The sequence below is a fragment of the Cordyceps militaris genome, assembly GCF_000225605.1.
Source record: "Cordyceps militaris CM01 unplaced genomic scaffold CCM_S00003, whole genome shotgun sequence".
In the NCBI taxonomy this organism is placed as follows: Eukaryota; Fungi; Ascomycota; class Sordariomycetes; order Hypocreales; family Cordycipitaceae; genus Cordyceps; species Cordyceps militaris.
The window spans coordinates 3347056-3365632 of record NW_006271971.1 but is presented as its reverse complement, the minus strand read 5'-3'; the positions used below and the strand labels follow the sequence as shown (position 1 = coordinate 3365632).

Below are 18577 nucleotides of genomic sequence, written 5' to 3'. Positions count from 1 at the left end.
CTTTCCTACAGTCGCTCTCTGTACTTTTTATTGTTCTTCCGCTGGTTCGCCATGTTGGCTGGGAGTTCTTGGGAAGCTTCCGCCGTTGTATTGTCTTTTGTGTAGGCCAAAGGCCGCCTTCTAGTTTGTCATAATTCATTTTCATCTATAAACGCTCGTACCTACCTGGTCTCACATTCTGCAATCAAATCTTGTCTCATGTCATACCCGTTTGGTTCAAAGCCAACTCTAGATGCACAAGTCATCTCGTCACCGTGGAATACTAGTTGGAATGGCTAGTTATCATCGTCTTCACTCTATTCATTCTTGTATTATCTTCTCCTTGCTCTTGATTACTCCATTTGCCCCTTATCGTTGCATCGCATGGGCGAAGCTGAACGTTCTAGGTGTTGACAGCCCTTGCTGCTGGGGTTGATCACGACTTGTCAGTGAGCACATTGCATCTCCACACGGTACTCTGGAAAACTCATATCGTGCAAGCGATTGATTCATGCAACTTCCAATCTAGTCTATATACATTCCTAATCATTCTTCATTTTTCGTTCGTCATGGTATTAAAAAACTAGGAAACTCAAGCCGTCCGCAATCCTGGCTCAATTAGAACTGCCCTGGTCCAGGTCCAAAGTACTCGCCCTTGGCCAGCGTCATGTGAGGGCACGAAACGCCATCGTCACAGCCAGAGGCGACAATATTGTTCCCCCACCAGCTGAACTCGGTGCCGTGGTATGCCAGAGCAAAGAACTGGATCAGACCTGAGATGGCCATGCCGGCAGAAAAGGCAGCCGACAGCACAAAGTTGTACTGCGACGTTTGGGTTAGCACGGGGCTTTCCTCGTTGGGGTTGCGGGTTGACAAAGACATACCTTGGACCAGAAGCCGAGAAAACGCTTGCGGACAAAGAGCCAGGAAAAGGCAGCGACGGGGACGGCGGGCCACATCTGGGAGATGTTGTACGGCGCCCAGGACAGGCCGCCGTTCATCATGACGACGGGGTGAATGTTGCGGACAAAGGCGCTCTTGGGCCACTTCTTGCCGGCCAGCCAAAAGAGCAGCACAACGACGACCCCGAGAGGGAAGCCGAGGAGCGTGACGGAGTAGGTGCCGCCAACACCCCAGAGACGCTTCGGACCAACGGTACCCCAGAGAACGGCGGCGGTGAAGAAGGTGTTGATGCCGGGGCAGAAGAAGCGGAAGGGGGCTTCGGGGGTGCATACGTCCTTAAGGTGGACCTGGAACTGGACGATGCCAATGTAGACAAAGGTGGTGACAAGACTAGGAACCATTTGCGCGAAGAAGGTAAAGCGCGGGGCAATCTTGACGTAGTGAGCCAGCTTCAAGTCGTTGCTAAAGGCCAGGGCGTGGGCGCAGGTGACGTAGCCGTACGACTTAAAGAAGCACATGGCCAGAGCGTTGCCCTCGACAAAGGAGCCGCCGATGAACTCCGCGAGGACGTTGAGGGTGACTTCAACGCCCGTCATAGCGTAGACAATACCAACGGGGACGACAAAGATAAGACACATAATGACGCCGTAAAAGACAACGGCGACGGACGTGTACGTGGGGTACACCGCAATGGCAGCGCAGCCGACGGCCACGGCAAAGACGAGGGTGCAAAAGTACCACCACTCGGGGACTTCCTTATACGCCTTCATCAGGCGGTTGTGGACATCGAGCACGCGGCCCTCCTCCACCTCCTTCTTCTTGGACGGGCGGAAGCTGTTGATCAAGTCGCGGAAGCCCATCATGATCTCGGTGCGGTGGAAGAGCGCGGCGTAGGTGACGACGGCGCTGTAGACGGCGAAGAAGATCATGTAGACGACCGTGTTGGCAGACGACAGGTACGGTGGGGAGTAAGCCTTATACTTTTCAATGTCCATGATGCCGCGCTCGTCGAGGATGCTCGTGACGTTGTAGCGCTTGCCGAAGCGGTCGTAAGGCTTGTTGGAGTTGATGGGCAGGTAAGCGCCGCCCCAGACGTTGCTGTAGTACATGGCGGCGATGACGGGCATGGTTAGGGCCATGCCGGCAAAGTTGTTGGCGATGCTGAAGAAGGGCAGCATCAGCGGATCCCACAGGTACGTGACGATATTCCAGTCAAAGGTGGGCAGCGGGTTGAGGCCGAGACCGGCGAAGCCGCCGGTGATGGCGGCCAGCTTGGCATTGTCGGGCGCGATCCAGACCATCCAGGAAAAGTACGCCAGCCCCTGGAAGATGAAGTTGGGGAACCAGAAATACAGAAACATGGCGGCAAAGGCGATGCCGAAGAACTTGAGACGGCTCATACGCCAAAAGGTCCGAAACGGGCCGGCGACGGCCGGATTCGAGTCCGAGTGAAAGGCCGAGTTGAGGGCAATGGTGACCAGAGACTGCGGCCACACGCAGTACGAGGGGTAAACGAGGAAGCGGCGGCAGATGCCCGCCAGGCTGTAGCCGATAAAGTTGGTCGATAGGGCAATGAGGATCTGGTAGCCGAAGCTAAGGGCCCAGCTCTGGTTGAAGAAGTGCGGCAGGTACTGGATCCAGATGATGTAGTTTGTGTACGGGGAGGACCGGGAGATGGACGCCATGATGGTAATGAGCATGTGCTCCTTGCGGTTGAAGGGCCCAGGGTTGAGGCTGTGGCGGACGCCGAACAGGGTGACGCCGACGTCGGGCAGCGCCTTTTCAAAGAGCTTGCCGACGGGGTAGGCGAGCAGCTGCGGGACGTTGGCCGTGACGGAGATGGCCGGCTGGCGGATCTCGAAGAAGCCGTTGATGAAGGCGACGGCGACGGAAAAGAAGATGCCAATGACCCAGGCGCGGATCGTCGAGCACGGCATGCTCGGGTCGTCGTGGTTGCTGACAACGGCGCGGACCTCGGCGTACGGCGAGTTGTTGGTGATGAGGGCGGCTTCGATCTTCATCTCGGCAATCAGCTGCTCGTGCTTTTCCGGGTTGTCAAAGACATCCTGGCTTTCTGTCGCAGGCGCAACTCAAGGGTTAGCTAGGGACGAGGGGTTTATGTGGAAAATGAGGGGCCTTGGGAGGTTGACGTACCGAGGAATTCCTCAATTCGGTCCAGAATGGTTTGGGGAAAGTTGGGATCACGGCGGTGGAGCTTGTACACTTGGTTCATGAGCTGATGAGAAGAGTTAGAGAATCTTAATACGCGGCATCTATTTCAAGAGCACGTACAGTACGCGTGCCCTCGAGGGTAAAGGTGGCAGCGAGCTCCTTGGCCTCGAGCAAGTCGTCCTCGGTGACGTTGAGGTCGTGCTCGGCACGCTCATCATCCGCGGCGGCAATGGCGGCATCGACGTGAATCTCGTGCAGCCCCTGTTTTACCAGATCACTTGTTAGCCTCTTCCGATCCTTTTTCTCTCTTTCAATCAAAGGTTTGCCGACAGCACAGAAACACGCACACGCACACACCTCTTTCTCATTGATGATGCCGCCGCGGGGCTCATCGTGGGCCACCGCGACTTCGCTTCGCTTCTCAGCGTAGTCGGCCATGGGTTTCGTGACAAGCCAATCCAAAGGATGGCAGAGACTTGGCGAAGTAATACACAGTCAAGGGTCTCAAAGGATCATGCAGTGACGCTGGGGAGTTTGGACTCTTTATGCTTTCCACGGCGAGTCCACGAGTCCAGGCCCGGCCGTGCGAGAATTCGCCCATTCCCATCACACTAGCTGGGGGGGGGATTGTACATAGGAGAGGCACTTAGTTTCTGCGAGATATCACATTGGCACATGGTACCGGGACCGCACCTGTGGCGTTTTCCCGGGGGTACCCTCTTCTTTGCTGACCTTCTATAACAGGACAAGGCCGCTCTGGGCACGCTTTGCTTCTGTCCTCTCTGCTTCTCTGAATGCAGCTGATGCATTGGCATTGGAGACGGACGACGGACCCATGCCGGGCCAGAAAGCAAAGTTGTTTCACACAGCAACTGCGCGCCAGTGGCTTCGCTAGCGCCATAATCCCTGGTCAATTTAGGCTTGGCAGATAAGGTGTCCATTAGCATATGCTCATCAGTGCCATCACTTGTCATGGGTCACACCTGGGAGTTGTGGCGACAACTAGCAACCCGGTCAGGTAACTAGGTAGTTAGTTGTACAGGCCAACTTTTGCAGCAAAGATCAACGAGAAGCGCCGCAGAGCTCAGACCCTGGAATTGTCTCGCCAACGTTGGTACTCCGTACAGCAGGTCGCTCTTCGTTGCTGGTCCCTGTAAACTGCATAGACTGCATAGATTCGAGTGTTTTGGGCCCCACGTCGGCAATCTATTGTCACCCTGCAGAGACGTGAAATGCGACAGTCGTCAGCTGAGGCGGATCAGCAAAGATAAACGCACTGTTCCAATGTTTCTCTCGACAAAAGTACCATCGCGGAAACATAGTTCCCCTTTGTTGCTATCTCGCTGGGGCGGGAAGGGTTGTGGCTGGCCCGCCCCCGCTTCCCAAAGTCAATCTCATTTATGCCGCCACCTGCTTATTTCGACTTTCTCGTCCTTTGCGTCGCAAAGAAAACAATCTTGTCCATTCCAAACGACGTCGGAGAATCATATGGACATCGGCTCGGGCTTCGCAGGATCCGACGTCGTGCCACCGCAGAAAGTGATTGGCTTGCCCTCTCGTGCCGGCTTGGCCACCTTGGCCATTCCATGGCGATGTGCTTGGCCAGATCTCGACGCCTCTGCCACTTGCTCGGCAAGCCACGACCAAGCCCCTTGAAATGATGGGCAGTTGGGTGCAGTGTCTTGGGCGATGGCCTTGACTGGGAACTTTTGTTGTGCAAAGGCGAGAAAAATGGCGCCAGAACGATGGCGTTATGGCCCCCCGCCCACTCTCCCCGCCTGCTCCCCCACAAGCGCTAGTTAGCGATGCGACTGCTTTCCAAAACTGTCCAGTTGACAGATTTATATTGACAAGCAGCCATGTGCGCTGGGCGGGCAAAGAAACGCTGGCATGTGGGCGTCGGTTGTCGCGTGGTGATGGCTGGGCGCGCCAAGGGTATTCGGATAGAGGATAATATATGACACACCGTAAAAGCCGGAAATGGCTGCCGTCGTCTGTTCACCACCCGCCAAGCCGAGTCTACAAAGGAACCCCGTGTATTTCTTTTGTGGCATTCAGACATTCCCAACTGCCACTGACCTTTGCAGCTTCGACACAGCTTTACGTTTCGCCGAACTGACTGAGCTGCAGGTGGTAGTAGCACAAGGCGAATGGCTGCTGGTACAACTTGAGGCCTGCCATGCGCCACTTGTACTCCTTTTCAGAGAATATTCCATAATACTTACGAATTCCTCTTATCAAGCAAGCTCAACCATGCCCGGTGTGGCTGCCACCAATTCCTTCAACAACGCCTCCTCGTGTTTTCTGGCCGCGAGGCTTGAACGATTACGTCAACTATCAAAAGGATCAAATGGCCACTGGGACCAACGAAAGAATGGTTCTTTTGTACACGATGCTGAGGTTTGGCCGCTTGGCACCGCCGCCAACGACAATCAGGCGCCTTGGCAAGCAGGATTTTGGTCCGTCGCCCATCTCCGTGCCAAGACGCCCTTTGACAAGACGACTCCCCGCCCTGATAAAGGAGCAGCTGGATGGTGGCTCATTTTACCTAGGCTCTACTTTTAAACGAGGAACGGCTGGCGATGAGATGTCCCTGCCGTTCTTACTCCTCTGTTCCTCATGGGGTCTCCTTCTGCGGTGGAGGTATCCATAGACTCCGTCTACGCACGCTACTCGACCATGGAAGAAGAGGCGCGATCAAAAGTCCCTCGAAGAGACTTGGGATGGTGTTTCTTGTTGTTTGTCATGACGAGCAGAAATGGGATCCCTCTGGTGATTTTTTGCTGGCGGGGCGAGGGGGCGCCCTCTAGCCAACGCGCATGGAGAGTAATATCCTTCAGTCGCGAGACTCAAAGTAGATGAACAGTTCCAAAGCTGCAGCTAGACATGGAATGAACTGGCGTGATGGCAGCTCATTGTTCTGATGGTCACTCATTTTCACAGCCACCTCACACGTTCTCATTTGGACTTTCCTAGTGAAGTGTCCAAGTGGACCGATTGCGATGTCTGGGGTAGTCTGTTTCCCCTTACAAATTTGCGGAGAGACGCCGTGTAACTGGCTCATTGCTAAAGAACTTAGTCTAAATGGAGAGTCTGTCACGGCGGAGAAAAAACCAACAGTTCAATGAGCCAGAGCGTCCCTGCAACATTGCTGCTGACCTTTGAATTCGGGAATGTTTTACATATGCCACTTCGAGCCCCGAAAACTTGCTGTTCAATGCGCTCTAAGCATAGTAAACATATATTTTCTAAGAGTTCTTCGTTCTTCGTTCTTCGTTCTTCGTTCTTCGTTCTTCGTTCTTCGTTCTTCGTTCTTCGTTCTTCGTTCTTTGTCCTGCCGCCGCCTTCTCCATTGCCGCGCGCCTGTGACAGGCCCTTGCTTGATACACAGAGGTTGTCATGCAATAAACCTCAGTGAAATGATGTCTTTTATAGTTTTTTCCAGTCGAGAAGAGGTGATGACTTTGCAGTGGCTGCAATATCGTGCCTCAGCCAGATCAAAACCTTTTTGTAGAGCCCTATGGTTTCACAGTTAAGCATGCACATTTCATGAATCGGACCTCTTCCCAAGACACTGACACTTTGATAACTATCGCAGCCGAGACTATCTGTATTTTGACAGTCTTACGCTCTCTGGCCGAAGAAGATGTCGGATGAAGCACTACTCACTCGCTCGTCCGGCACAAAGCCAAAATTGGACAACCTGCAAAAAGGGTTTGGCGACCGTCAGCTCGGAAAACTGGAACATAGTTTCCAAAATGGAGGAATGTAGATTTCGATAGAAAAATTACATATAATATGGAAGCTGCAAGCTAACAGACAAAGTTCGGCAATTGCTCACTGTTAAATCCCAATCAAGCCCTTCACTGACGCTTAGGTTTCCGTCCCTTGGTGGGTTTGGTTCGATTCTTCGAGCATGGCCGTCTGGCTTCAAGCCGCTGCTACTCACCACAATTTGGGTGCATATGTAATTGGATCCATGATCATGACCTTCGACTTTGCTAACATGCTGTTTAGGTAGGTTTTGTTTGGTTGGTGGCCAGGCTGTGTCACGGAGGGCGAGGATGGCGCAGCACTGGCCACTTACATGGTCGACTACGCGCCCAGGGAAATGTTGCAAGTGTACCGCGGCCTAAATCTATTTCCCACCCGTCAACAGTAATTTTCCACTTTGGCTCCTCGGTATCATTCTTGTCAGCCACCCAGGCTATTAACCGCCAGGCCGAGCTGCACCGAAGCGTCAGTACCAGCAGTGCTCCGGCCGGCCAGAGATCGTGGCCTGCTTTGCGTCAGCAGACTAATGTGGCCGCATATGCCTCTCATATGAAGGTATGGACGCGTATTTGGAAGCCTGAAAAATGCCGGGTTCCGTTCCCATGACCCGGCGTCCCTCGGTGGTGACCCCATCTCAATCAACGGCTTGTTGCAGCAAAACGTCGCAGAGATTTCTCTTCTATGCGGACTTTCCTGAGGCCTCTCTAATAGAAAACGACTCATGGAGCACCAGATAGGCAGCCGTGTGTACTCATGTCGTTCAGATATCACGCACACGTCACGCTGTTTCCTTGTGACAAGGTGAGCATGCACGGGGTAATCGGGCACCAATGATGACGTGTGAGCCCATGTCCTGGCAGGAAAGATTCAGTGTCTCCCAATACATTCGTCACTTGAGCACATCTAGGCAGCAGCCAGCACCGACGTGCATACTGCGACATACTGACCTAGATTCCTGCCCATGGCTTCAAACCTAGCGCTCACATATTCTCAAAGTGGACAATAGGGCTGTTATGGCGCTGGAACCGCCAAAAAAGCTTGACACCGCGAAACTTCCTTGTACAAGAAGGGGCAATCTCAGGTGCAAACCGACAACATACTCAACGTACGTTGTGTGACTGTTGGCGAAGAAGGCGGGAGTGGGGATGGACCAGCTGAGCTGCCTGCCACGTACCCTTTTGGGATCTTCTGGCTGTGCCAAGAGGCATTTTGCAAACCAGTAATGCTCTTGCTCGTGAAGGGTGTGTCAACGTGGCATATCTCGGGTAACCCTAACTACCCCTGTCCAACATCACAGCATCACGTTGGTCCAAGGCTTGCAGCCTGTCCACCTAATTGTAAGAATGAGGAGCGCGAGCACCGCTGTGTATAAATACAACATGGTCGGACGAAAGCATGTTTCCATCTACTCTCAATAAACTACTCTACTGAGCCCTACTAAACTCTACATACGAAAGCCAAGAACAAACAAGTGAGTAATACTAGTGGCTCCCAAAGCAATACCGCATTACTCACCAGCGCTCAGGCTAGAAATGGCAGACAAAGAGAAACCAAGTTCATTCTCCAAGACAAACCCCGGAACTGCAAGCTCGTTTTCCGGCGTCGAGATCGGAACCGCAACAATGAAGCCCGTATATCCTCTCCATATTCCTCTCGCAGCAATTGCGCAGCTCTCGTCATCTGCGAAGGCTGCTAAAGAGGCCAGGCAGAAGAAAGTTGTTCGACCCCCGACACCACCAAAGAAAAACAGTGGTGAAAATTGAACACACTCAGCTCGGGTCAAGATTCTGCGGCATCGGTGAAGGCCTCTGTAAGCCTCTTCATGTACCTAGCTCCATCGTCAAGTTTGCGGTCGATAAGCTGTCGTGAATTGCGGCGGAAAATACGGGAACAGAATCTCATATATGCGCCATTATCAAGTTCATCCACAGGATAGTCAAAACAGCTTTTCAAAATATGCTTCTCAAAGATTTGCGTAAATGTTGCCGGATGCTTTAGTGCTAGAGGAACCCAAACCATTCCGCTATCCCATGACCGCTGCATGATGGATGAAAGTGGCTCAGTACCTAGGTCTCTAGGCTGCTGCGCCTCCTCTTCGTGTCTGATATGCGCTGTAAATTCGACGTGCCTGGCTGCAAAGTCGGTGGGGTTGATATCGTTAAGAAATTTGGCGTCTAGCCAGTACGGAGTTTGTACGAACTCGGCTGGCCACGAACAGGCGAATTCTAGATCAATGATGCAGGTGATATTCCAGTCCTCATCGACAAATATATTGCTTTGATGGAGATCAGTTAAGCAACACACAAAAGGGCCATTACAGAGGTCGTCTCGATATAATTGCGGGAGCGCGAGCTTAGCGATAGCTAGGCTACCCATCTGGGGCCAGGCTTCGAATTCATCTAGTGCTGAATTCGGTTGTTCAAGAAACCGCGTTTCAAAGATTGCTAGCTGGGAAAGGATGAAGTCCCGAACACTCGAGAATGTCGTACGTCGTGATATAGTAGGAGACAGCCCATCATTTTCGTGCATGGTACTGTCGACGGTTATAGGACGATTGTCTAGGCGTAAATAGCCATCGTTGTCTAGGCGGAAGGTTCCGATACGGGGTAAGCGGACACGCGAAAGTGAGACCATCACTCTTGCCAGATCTCGTTGTAGATTCTGCAGTCGAGCGTCATCGCGTTTCTCTTGCCAGGTTTCCGACAGAATTGCCCCCCTCTGAAAGGGGATCATCTCGATGAGCAGATAGCCAATGTCAAGGGCCGCAAAACGAGTCGAGGCATGACGGGCGTACTGCGAGGGTGTCTGGAGGCCAAGAGTCGCTAAGAAGATGCGTCGAGCTTCGTGGAACCAGCGCGACCACCAGGGAAGCAGGTTGACATTCGTGAACTAGGGGATAATGAGACAAGGAGACGACAAGACACGGAGAAGCGATTCAAAAGTCAGCAACGGCGCTTACCCTTTGATTCGTAGATAAGCCAAAGCCATACAACTTTGGTATAGGAACCGAGGGACAATTCTCTTCGAGCCATGCATACATGGCCGCCTCACAGCTGAGTTTTTCATCCGAGTTGCCAGGGTGTATCAATTCCCCAACACGGTAGGGCAGAGGAAAACGAATAAAAGCATGCTCTGGAAGATTTGGCTTCGCAGGGTCGACGTGGATTGTAAACGGTACGCAAAGATTGAAGGATCCATGTCTCCACCATTCCTGGGGGGAAAGTTGGATGTTGGTTGGCTTGGCGCCTAAGTGATGTGCGATGACCTCCTCTAAAAGCACCCGATGTTCTTCTATATAGTTGTAAAAGGCTAGCTTGCGCTGCGGGTATAGCAAGGCATGAAGAACGTTTGAGCTTCGACCTTTTGCATCAGATAGGGTGATGGGGCCGGAGAGGAGATTGCGCGTCGTCATGGCAGATTCTTTGGGCTAATATTTTGGGGAGAGAAAGGGGGCACAAAGAGAACGGGAAGCCCCCTCAATGTTGGTTTGACGCGGAGTCATGTGACAGATAATACGCCTGCAGGGGGACAAAGCTTGGCGAGCTGTGCGAATGAGGCTTCTGTACCTGTTGGTCACAAACGGAATCGGCAGCAAGGCGAGCAGGAAAAAGTTGCAAGTATATTAGGGCACGTCTTTGCGGGTTGTTTCCTCCCAAGTTCACTGTTGCCTGGGCGTTGGGATTGAATCTGTGGACGACACACTGGGCTCATCCAAGGCTTCCCATTGTACCAAATTGGTGTAGCCAGGAATTTAAGGCCCAGTTTGGCTCAAAGACAACCGTGCATCCAACAAGGGTGATGGCGCCCTCAGCCGTCGAGGGCGAGGCCGTCTCCTTGTCTGAGTAAGCTTGCTATCGCTAACGACTGAGAGATGGACAGAACTTTGGGTTTCATCGCTTGTTGCGCAATGAAGAGATAGGTATTGCTCAAGTTTAGCCTCGTACTGACAACTCTCGAACATGATGTTTTTGTTACTAAGCTAAGTAATTTGTATAAATAACAAATAATTTGTAGGTATAAATGGAACGCGGGTGCCTGCAATGCACGTGAAACGGCGCGAGCGGTGAAAGATTCTGCCGCTTCGAACTGTCGTGGGTCGTGCGTTGGGCGGGTGCATACCAAGACCAAGTTGATTGGCAGCATACGTGTTTGCATAGAGGTCCATAGAGGTCAACAACGCATTGTCACCGTCACTACCATAAATCGACCTTTTTCTTCTTCCCAGCGCCGCTCTTACACGGATGATAGCTAACCAGTTCGTGCCCGTCCCGGAGCAGACTGCGGGGCCGGAGGAGACATGACCACACAGCTGCTCGCTACTGAGCTAGCGAATCTCATCCAGGAGAGCAAGCGGAAGCACAATGACTTGCGACAGGTGCATACCCTCGCTTCTTTACGCATCATACCGAATTCATAAGCTGACTGTATAGCTAGGCCGCTGAAAAGTCTCTGGAAGACTTGAAACTACTTGGTTCCATTCCTGAGAATGCCGTTTCTGATCGTGAGCCCACCTTCCCACCCTTCGTCGTTGGGTGCGGACTAACAAACTCCCACCAGAATTATCAGCGAGGATCAATTTCGTCAACCCGTTCATTATTGCTTGCGGAACTAAAAATGCAAAGTTTACCAGCATTGCCATCGTGTGCCTGCAGAGGCTTATTGTTGCCAGTGCGCTGCCGCGATCCAAGCTCAACCAAGTTCTCGATGCCTTAATGCAAGCTTCGTCCGCGGCTCTAGACGTCCAACTGAAAATCCTGCAAGCGTTGCCGTCGCTTCTTCAAAACTACGCTGCTGAACTTCAGGGCGAACTGCTTGTGACAACGCTCAACATTTGCTTCATTTTGCAGAGCAGCAAAAATGCAATTGTCAACAACACATCCGCGGCTACACTGCAGCAGCTTGTAGTAGCGGTCTTTGACAAGGTTGTTACAGAAGATGGTACAACGTCTCCCGATTCTACTACCTGGAGCTCCGCTGATCTGAATAGAAGCTGCCTCCAATGAGCCGTTTGTTGGCGACGCTGCTACTGCCACTGGCAAGGTCGAACTGCGTGCCGCAGCCCTCGACGCCTACAGAGTAAGTGGCATAAGCCCCTCAGCTGAAGACATACGCTGACATGTGACAGATATTCAATGACCTCTGTCTTCTCACCGAGAACCAGAGACCAGAATACATGCGCTTCGCCGGTCTTCCTCAAACCTTTGGGCTGGAGCTGATCGAATCTGTCATCACTAACCACGGCGTCTTATTAGCCAAGCACCCCGAACAAGTGCAAGTACTGAGAGTGCGCGTTATGCCTCTGCTCGTGAGCGCCCTCAAAGGGAAACCTACATTCTCTACCTCGGTCAGACTAGTTCGCATCTTGTACACTTTGCTACGTCGTCACATTAGTCTTCTACCGACAGAATGTGGCGAAGCGCTCGATATCCTGACTCATTTGATGGACCATGATTCGTTGCTGTGGAAGAGAGCCCTATGTATGGAAGTATTCCGCGGGCTCTTTGCGGAGCACGCCCTGATACGAGAAATATATGCCCTGTACGACGCCAAGAAGGGAGAGAAGGATGTCTTCAAGGCACTTGTTGCCATTTTTGTCCGTCTCGGCACCGAGAAACCTGCCGTCATAGGGCTAAGTCACCAATCTACAATTCCAGCATCTGACAATCGCGACGGCCAGGATGCCTCTGATCAGGCCGTTCTGGAAGCCAGTGGCGTTAGTGGCATCATGAGTGGCACGTCTGGCACAGAAACTTCCCATGTTGGCATCAGCTCTAAATGGAGTACTATTCGTATTCCTTGCATCGACCAACTGGATAAAACCGAACCGCCTCCTATCCCCGAAACATACGTGTACAGCTTGATCCTGGCGTGCATTTCGTCCCTCTCTGATGGTCTTGCCAAATTCATTCTCCCGCTTACAGTTTCCAATGATAACAGGAGCCGCCGCAAGGTCTCTCCACAAGAATCAGACAGGGACTCGCCGAAGCCGCAACACCTAGATACCGAAAGCACGACAGTTCGAACTAGGCCAGAGCGATCGGCATCATTTAAGAAGAATCCGATCCCTGTTAATCCACTCACGCTTGAAAGCCATCCTTTGCACTCCGAGGTCATGATATGTTCTTCTATTGTGGATGAATGCTGGCCGGCCATCCTGGCTACATGCTCCAATTTTCTCTATGCTTCGCTGGATTCAGAGTACTACCATGGACTCGTTCGAGCCTTCCAACGCTTTGCTCATGTCGCCGGGTTGCTTCAGCTCGCAACTCCGAGAGACGCCTTTTTGACAACGCTCGGAAAGTCAGCCGTACCGCCATATGTACTGACGGCTTGTCTCAACGCTGGACAATCCCGGTCAATTACACCTGGCACGATCCCGGAGAGTCCCGCCTCCACCATTTTCAGCAACGCGAGAGGTCTTCTAAGCGTCGAGTCCCTACAAAGCCCCCAAACAGCAGAGAAACAGCGTCAAGTCGGCGCAGATGTTACCAGTGCATCGCTAAATACCCGGAACCTTCTCTGCCTACGTGCTCTTTTGAATCTTGGAATCGCACTCGGACCGACACTGGGCACGTCGTGGAGCATCATCCTCGAAACATTACAACAGGCTGATCTTGTCTTATTCTCCACGAGCAAGGGTTCGATGCGGTCTCCATCCATCAGCAGAGCTCCTGAGCAGGGAATCGAGAATGAACACAACTCATTAATGGCAAATTTCAGCCACGAAGTGCGCTCTGTCGAAACTGCTGCATCCAGACTGTTTGAAAGCACAATTGACTTCCCCGACGAACAATTTGCTCATGTGATCCAATCTATTTGCGGATTGTTGACTGTGCAGCTTTCCACGGACAGCACACAAGCGCAACCGCAAACAAAAGCGCCACTCAAGCCTGGCCAGGGTCACCACAGGCGTGTACTCAGTTTTTCCAACCAAACAGTCACAGACACCAACCAGGAACTGTTGTTTGCTTTGGCTAAGCTTGGCGAAATTGCATCCATTAACTCGGAAAGGTTGTTGACGAGTGACCCGGACAAATCCGGTTGGAATCTGCTTATTGCCCAACTGAGCGCCACTCTTGACTCAACCACGATGAGCGCATCCGTTCGCATAAGGGCAGCGGAAGTTCTGGCAAGATTCATGCTTGAATCTGGTAGTATAGCAGCCAACTTGCCAGAGAAGCTGCGCGGCCCCATTCAACTCCGTCTTCTCGGGGGATTGCGTGACTCGCTGGCAGCCCTAGGGGAAAAGAAACGTCAAGACTCTGTTGCTGGCAACGCAACGGATCTAGAAATCCACCGCGTTATACTTGAAGGACTCCGCCAAATCCTCGAGAATCACGGTGAAAGCTTAGTGGAGGGCTGGGATGTTGCCTTTGAAATCATCGGCAGCGTGTTTGTGGCCAGCGATACAATCCCGGAAGATGGGAGGGACTCGAGTAAAGTAATTGGGACTAGGTCATCGAAGCTGGTACGCTCTGCGTTCGGTTCGCTGCAACTCATCTGCTCCGACTTTTTGGCTTCACTTCCTAATGGCTGTTTCTTGAACCTTGTCGATGCATTGTACAATTTCAGCTCGCAAGACGATGATCTAAATATTGCCTTGACGGTAAGATCGCTTGTCAAAAAGTTGTGTATCATGGCACTAACTGCAATTAGACTGTTACCTTTTTCTGGATATTATCCGACTTTTTGTCGGGTCATTCGAAGTCGCTAGAAATCACCGAAGAGCTGATGAGAGATGTTGGCTCTACAAGTCTAGCGAAGCTTGCTGCAAATAGCGACGATAAAAGTTCCTCTGCAGCGCTTTGGCTGCTGCTGCTACAACGTCTCACAGCCGTAAGCTCCGATACTAGGCTTGAGCTTCGCAACAGTGCCATACAGACCTTGCTTCGCATTTTTGATGCGTATGGGGATCACCTCACCCCAGAGGCGTGGTCCATGTGTATCAAGTCTGTCTTGTTCAGACTTCTGTCCTCGCTTCAAGATGAATTGGAATCTGCGAGCGAGGTTGGAACTGACGGCACCCGCCATGAATGGCACGACACCTCAGTTGTCGTTCTTAATGGGATATCTGCTCTCTTGGCCAACTACCTTGATGTACTCACAGTGCATCCGTCTTTCAATGAGCTGTGGAAGGAACTCTTGAAGCATTTCGCAAAGCTGCTCGACTTTGAAGTTCTGACCATTAATACTGCAACCTTCAAAGCACTAGCCCATATGCTAGCACAAGCGAATGAAGATCGGAAAGCGAAATTCGATGAAGCTGCGGTCGATATGGCCTGGGAGCTGTGGGCGCGAGGCGTACCTGCTGCTCAGAAACGCGAAGCAAAGGGGGAAGACAACCAAGGCTGTCTGCTGGCACATGTCGGATCTTTGACAGAGATCTATCAACTGATGCAGGCGAAACTTACAGTGGAGAGAGTCGAGAGAATTCTGACTTTACTTCATGCATCGGCCCAGGAGGCTTCGTTTGGTTCGTTGGCATCGGATCTGGATAACCTGACGCCGCTTCAATCTAAAATCATGGAGGCAGTCAAGATGATACGAACCGACGTGGACGGAGTTCCGGCTGCGATGTTGTCACATACCTCGAAACTTGCTACGCTGGCGTTCGAGCAAGACCTAAGTCAGGAGCAGAAACCTAAGCGCACCTTTGTTGCCTTGTCAAGAGCGAGCATATCCTTCTTGGAATTGGTAGCATTGAAGCATGCAGCGGACCGGGACATATACAACACTGGGTCGTTTGCGACGGCCCTCGCAGCACTTTGCAAACCGATATCATTGAAATACAGCTTCCCGCTGACGACCAAAGCAGTCCAGCCGTGGAGAATGGCGACGTTGTCTTCCCTTGCCGTGTTGGAGGCTGCTTTGCCACAATTGAAGGATCTAAAGGTCGCGAAAGAGACTGCACAGCATGTCTGGTTCAATGTTGCACGCCTTGGCGATAGCATCCTGAGTGCTGATTGCGACGACGCTGTAGCCGGAACTAGTTTTGCTGCTGATGAGGAATTTGACATTGATTCTTTCAAGAGATTACGCGATCTTATCATACCGGATCTCGGTGCAGAAGAAGTTGCCGACAAAGCCAGAAAAGCTGTTGCCTCGAGCCTCTTCAAAACATCCATCATCCATGCACCCACGGATGCTGACTACGAAATCATTAACGGAGAAGGTGGGATTGGACTTTCTGCGCTCTACGAGACACGAACGGGTCGAACCGTATTTGTGCCCCCTACACGCCGGAGCAAAATCGCCTATGTTGCGTTTGAAGAGCTCTTTGCCCTGGTAACGCAAGAGGACGCCGACCAGTCCTCCAAAGCACAGCAAAAGAAAAAGGGCGAAGCAACGAAGGATGCCCCGCCACTATCCGCGAGAGCCCGCATTGCCGCCTCAGTGGCGCCATTCTTCATTCTGCGGTGCGCTCTCACTTTGCGCGCCTACGTGGCCGACCAGCCGCTACGAGGCCAGATGCCGCAGCCTCTGAGCCAGAGACGCGAGCTGCTGTGGACGCTGCAGAGGCTCGTCCGTCTGCATAGCGAGTCGGCTGCCATACCGGCCCTGACGGGGGCGCACAGTACGAATCGAAAGCATCTGCTGCGGCTGTACCCGCTGCTGGTCAAGGGGTTAGTCGCAGGAGGCGATGATAAGGTATTGGGGTTGCTCAGGGAAGCGCTGGACGTGATAGGTGGAGAGATGGGCATTGCTTAGAACAAGATGCTGATGAAGAGGGTGTTTGTTGCCCTATCCCAATATCACCATAAATGTATGCAATCGGATGACTAAAGCTTCAGAATCTCCTTCCTCTCCTAAATTTGTCCAATAAATGGTTGGCGTCTTACATGGACGCCTCTACCAACTGTTAGCCGGTGCGTCACCGGCGTGGGGTCAACCCATCGCGGGGCATCAAAAAAATCTCAGCCACGCACTAGGCCAGCTCAAAACATTCCCCTTTCCACCACACCACCCGCCGCCCGCGCGCAGAGATTCCGAGCTCTGCCATGGGCAAATCGTCCAAGGATAAGCGCGATGCCTACTACCGCCTAGCTAAGGAGCAAGGCTGGCGCGCGCGCAGCGCGTTCAAGCTGCTGCAGCTCGACGAGGGTGCGCCTATGACCACGGACCCCGCGCCGGCCAAGTTGATTCGACTAACGCTTCCACTTTAGAATTCGACCTCTTTGCCGACGTCTCCCGCGTCGTCGACCTCTGCGCCGCGCCCGGGTCCTGGTCGCAGGTCCTCTCGCGCGTCCTCATCCAAGGCGAAACGTTTGGCCGCGCCGCGTGGCAAGATCGCGAAGCCCGTCTCCGGCAGCAGATGCTAGGCGTGCTGTCACCGTCCGCGACCCCTCCCCCGACCGACGACGACCAGCAACACCCTTCGGCCGACGAGGAGCTCGCCCGGACCGTCGCGGCGCAGCACGCCGCCTCGCGCCCACGCGACAATGTCAAGATTGTCGCCATTGACCTGCAGCCCATCTCGCCGCTCGCGGGCATCACGACCCTCCGCGCCGACATTACGCACCCGGCGACGGTGCCGCTGCTACTGTCCGCGCTGGACCCCGAGTACGCTAGGGACGACAGCAACACCGCCGCCAACCCGGTGGACCTGGTGCTCAGCGACGGCGCACCCGACGTGACGGGCCTGCACGACCTCGACATTTACGTGCAGTCGCAGCTGCTCTTTGCCGCGCTCAACCTGGCGCTGTGCGTGCTCAAGCCGGGCGGCAAGTTTGTGGCCAAGATCTTCCGCGGCCGCAACGTCGACGTGCTGTACGCGCAGCTCAAGCTGTTCTTCCGCAAGGTGGTCGTGGCTAAGCCGCGGAGCAGCCGAGCCAGCAGCGTCGAGGCCTTTATCGTGTGCGTCGACTTCCGGCCGCCGCCGGGGTTCTGCGCGAGCCTCGAGGAGCCGCTCGGCGTCGGGCCGCGGCTCGGCGGCATGGTGGAGGCGCGGAGGCGGCAGAGGCCCGTGGTGGCGGCGAGCAGGATGCAGGACGCGGCGCGGGGAACGTGGGATGCGGTGGTAGCCGGCGACGGAACCGGACTGGACGACTACTACGACGTGGTGGAGGAGAGGCACGTATACGATGACGAGGACGGGGCGGACACGGGGCGGACGTCGGCGACGACGGATCCGAGCAAGAGGTGGATTGCTCCGTTTATTGCTTGCGGCGATCTGTCCGCGTTTGACTCGGACGCTTCCTACACGCTACCCGAGGACTATGTCTCCCTGGACCCGGTGCAGCCGCCGATTGCGCCGCCGTATAAGCGAGCGATTGAGATGCGGGCTGCCCTGTCCAGAGCCGCGAAATAAAGGAAAATAGAGACAACAAGGTTGATGCCATAGAATATAAAAACCGCAACATGATACCGATAATCATCCTCTGCTACCCAACTTTTCTACTTTGGCAGAGGACGCTCTGAAGTCGAGAGCGACAAACAATCGAATAAAGAGCAAAAGGAAGAGAAAAGAACCCATTTTCAAGTTTCTCCTTTGGTCTAGCAGGCCTGACTGAGGCGCAAAAGAAAAAAAGAAAAAAAAAGAAATTGTAGAATGAAATGAAGTGCATATGTGCTTGGCCAAAACTAGACTCGAGGTACACTACCATATTCGAGAGCCAGCATGGCCGGACTGGAGGCCATCTTGTGCAGCCAGACGTGAAGAGAAAGAATTTTGCCAGGTGTTGATGTAGAAGGGGAAATGACGTGAACTCATAAGTGCCGTATATTTGATTTTCATCGAGGTCCGTCCTCG

The 18577-nt window shown here is 53.1% G+C and overlaps 4 protein-coding genes across 4 annotated transcripts; 2 read left to right on the top strand and 2 right to left on the bottom strand.

Annotated features, from left to right (window-relative positions):
- Positions 1–597: 597 nt before the first annotated feature.
- Positions 598–3492, bottom strand: CCM_04670 (Oligopeptide transporter OPT superfamily; the record flags this gene model as incomplete). The annotated part of the gene is made up of 4 exons (XM_006669817.1): positions 598–801; positions 864–2956; positions 3037–3118; positions 3175–3492. The coding sequence occupies 4 exons, from the start codon at positions 3490–3492 to the stop codon at positions 598–600; spliced, it is 2697 nt and encodes an 898-aa protein (XP_006669880.1).
- A 5115-nt stretch (positions 3493–8607) lies between these two features.
- On the bottom strand, positions 8608–10240 carry CCM_04669 (Protein kinase-like domain; the record flags this gene model as incomplete). The annotated part of the gene is made up of 2 exons (XM_006669816.1): positions 8608–9717; positions 9788–10240. 2 exons carry the CDS (start codon positions 10238–10240, stop codon positions 8608–8610), a joined length of 1563 nt encoding a protein of 520 aa, XP_006669879.1.
- An 885-nt stretch (positions 10241–11125) lies between these two features.
- On the top strand, positions 11126–16536 carry CCM_04668 (endosomal peripheral membrane protein; the record flags this gene model as incomplete). The annotated part of the gene is made up of 6 exons (XM_006669815.1): positions 11126–11203; positions 11263–11329; positions 11386–11766; positions 11816–11904; positions 11954–14434; positions 14485–16536. The coding sequence occupies 6 exons, from the start codon at positions 11126–11128 to the stop codon at positions 16534–16536; spliced, it is 5148 nt and encodes a 1715-aa protein (XP_006669878.1).
- Positions 16537–16826: 290 nt separating this feature from the next.
- Positions 16827–18136, top strand: CCM_04667 (tRNA (uridine-2'-O-)-methyltransferase TRM7; the record flags this gene model as incomplete). The annotated part of the gene is made up of 2 exons (XM_006669814.1): positions 16827–16929; positions 16992–18136. 2 exons carry the CDS (start codon positions 16827–16829, stop codon positions 18134–18136), a joined length of 1248 nt encoding a protein of 415 aa, XP_006669877.1.
- Positions 18137–18577: the final 441 nt, after the last annotated feature.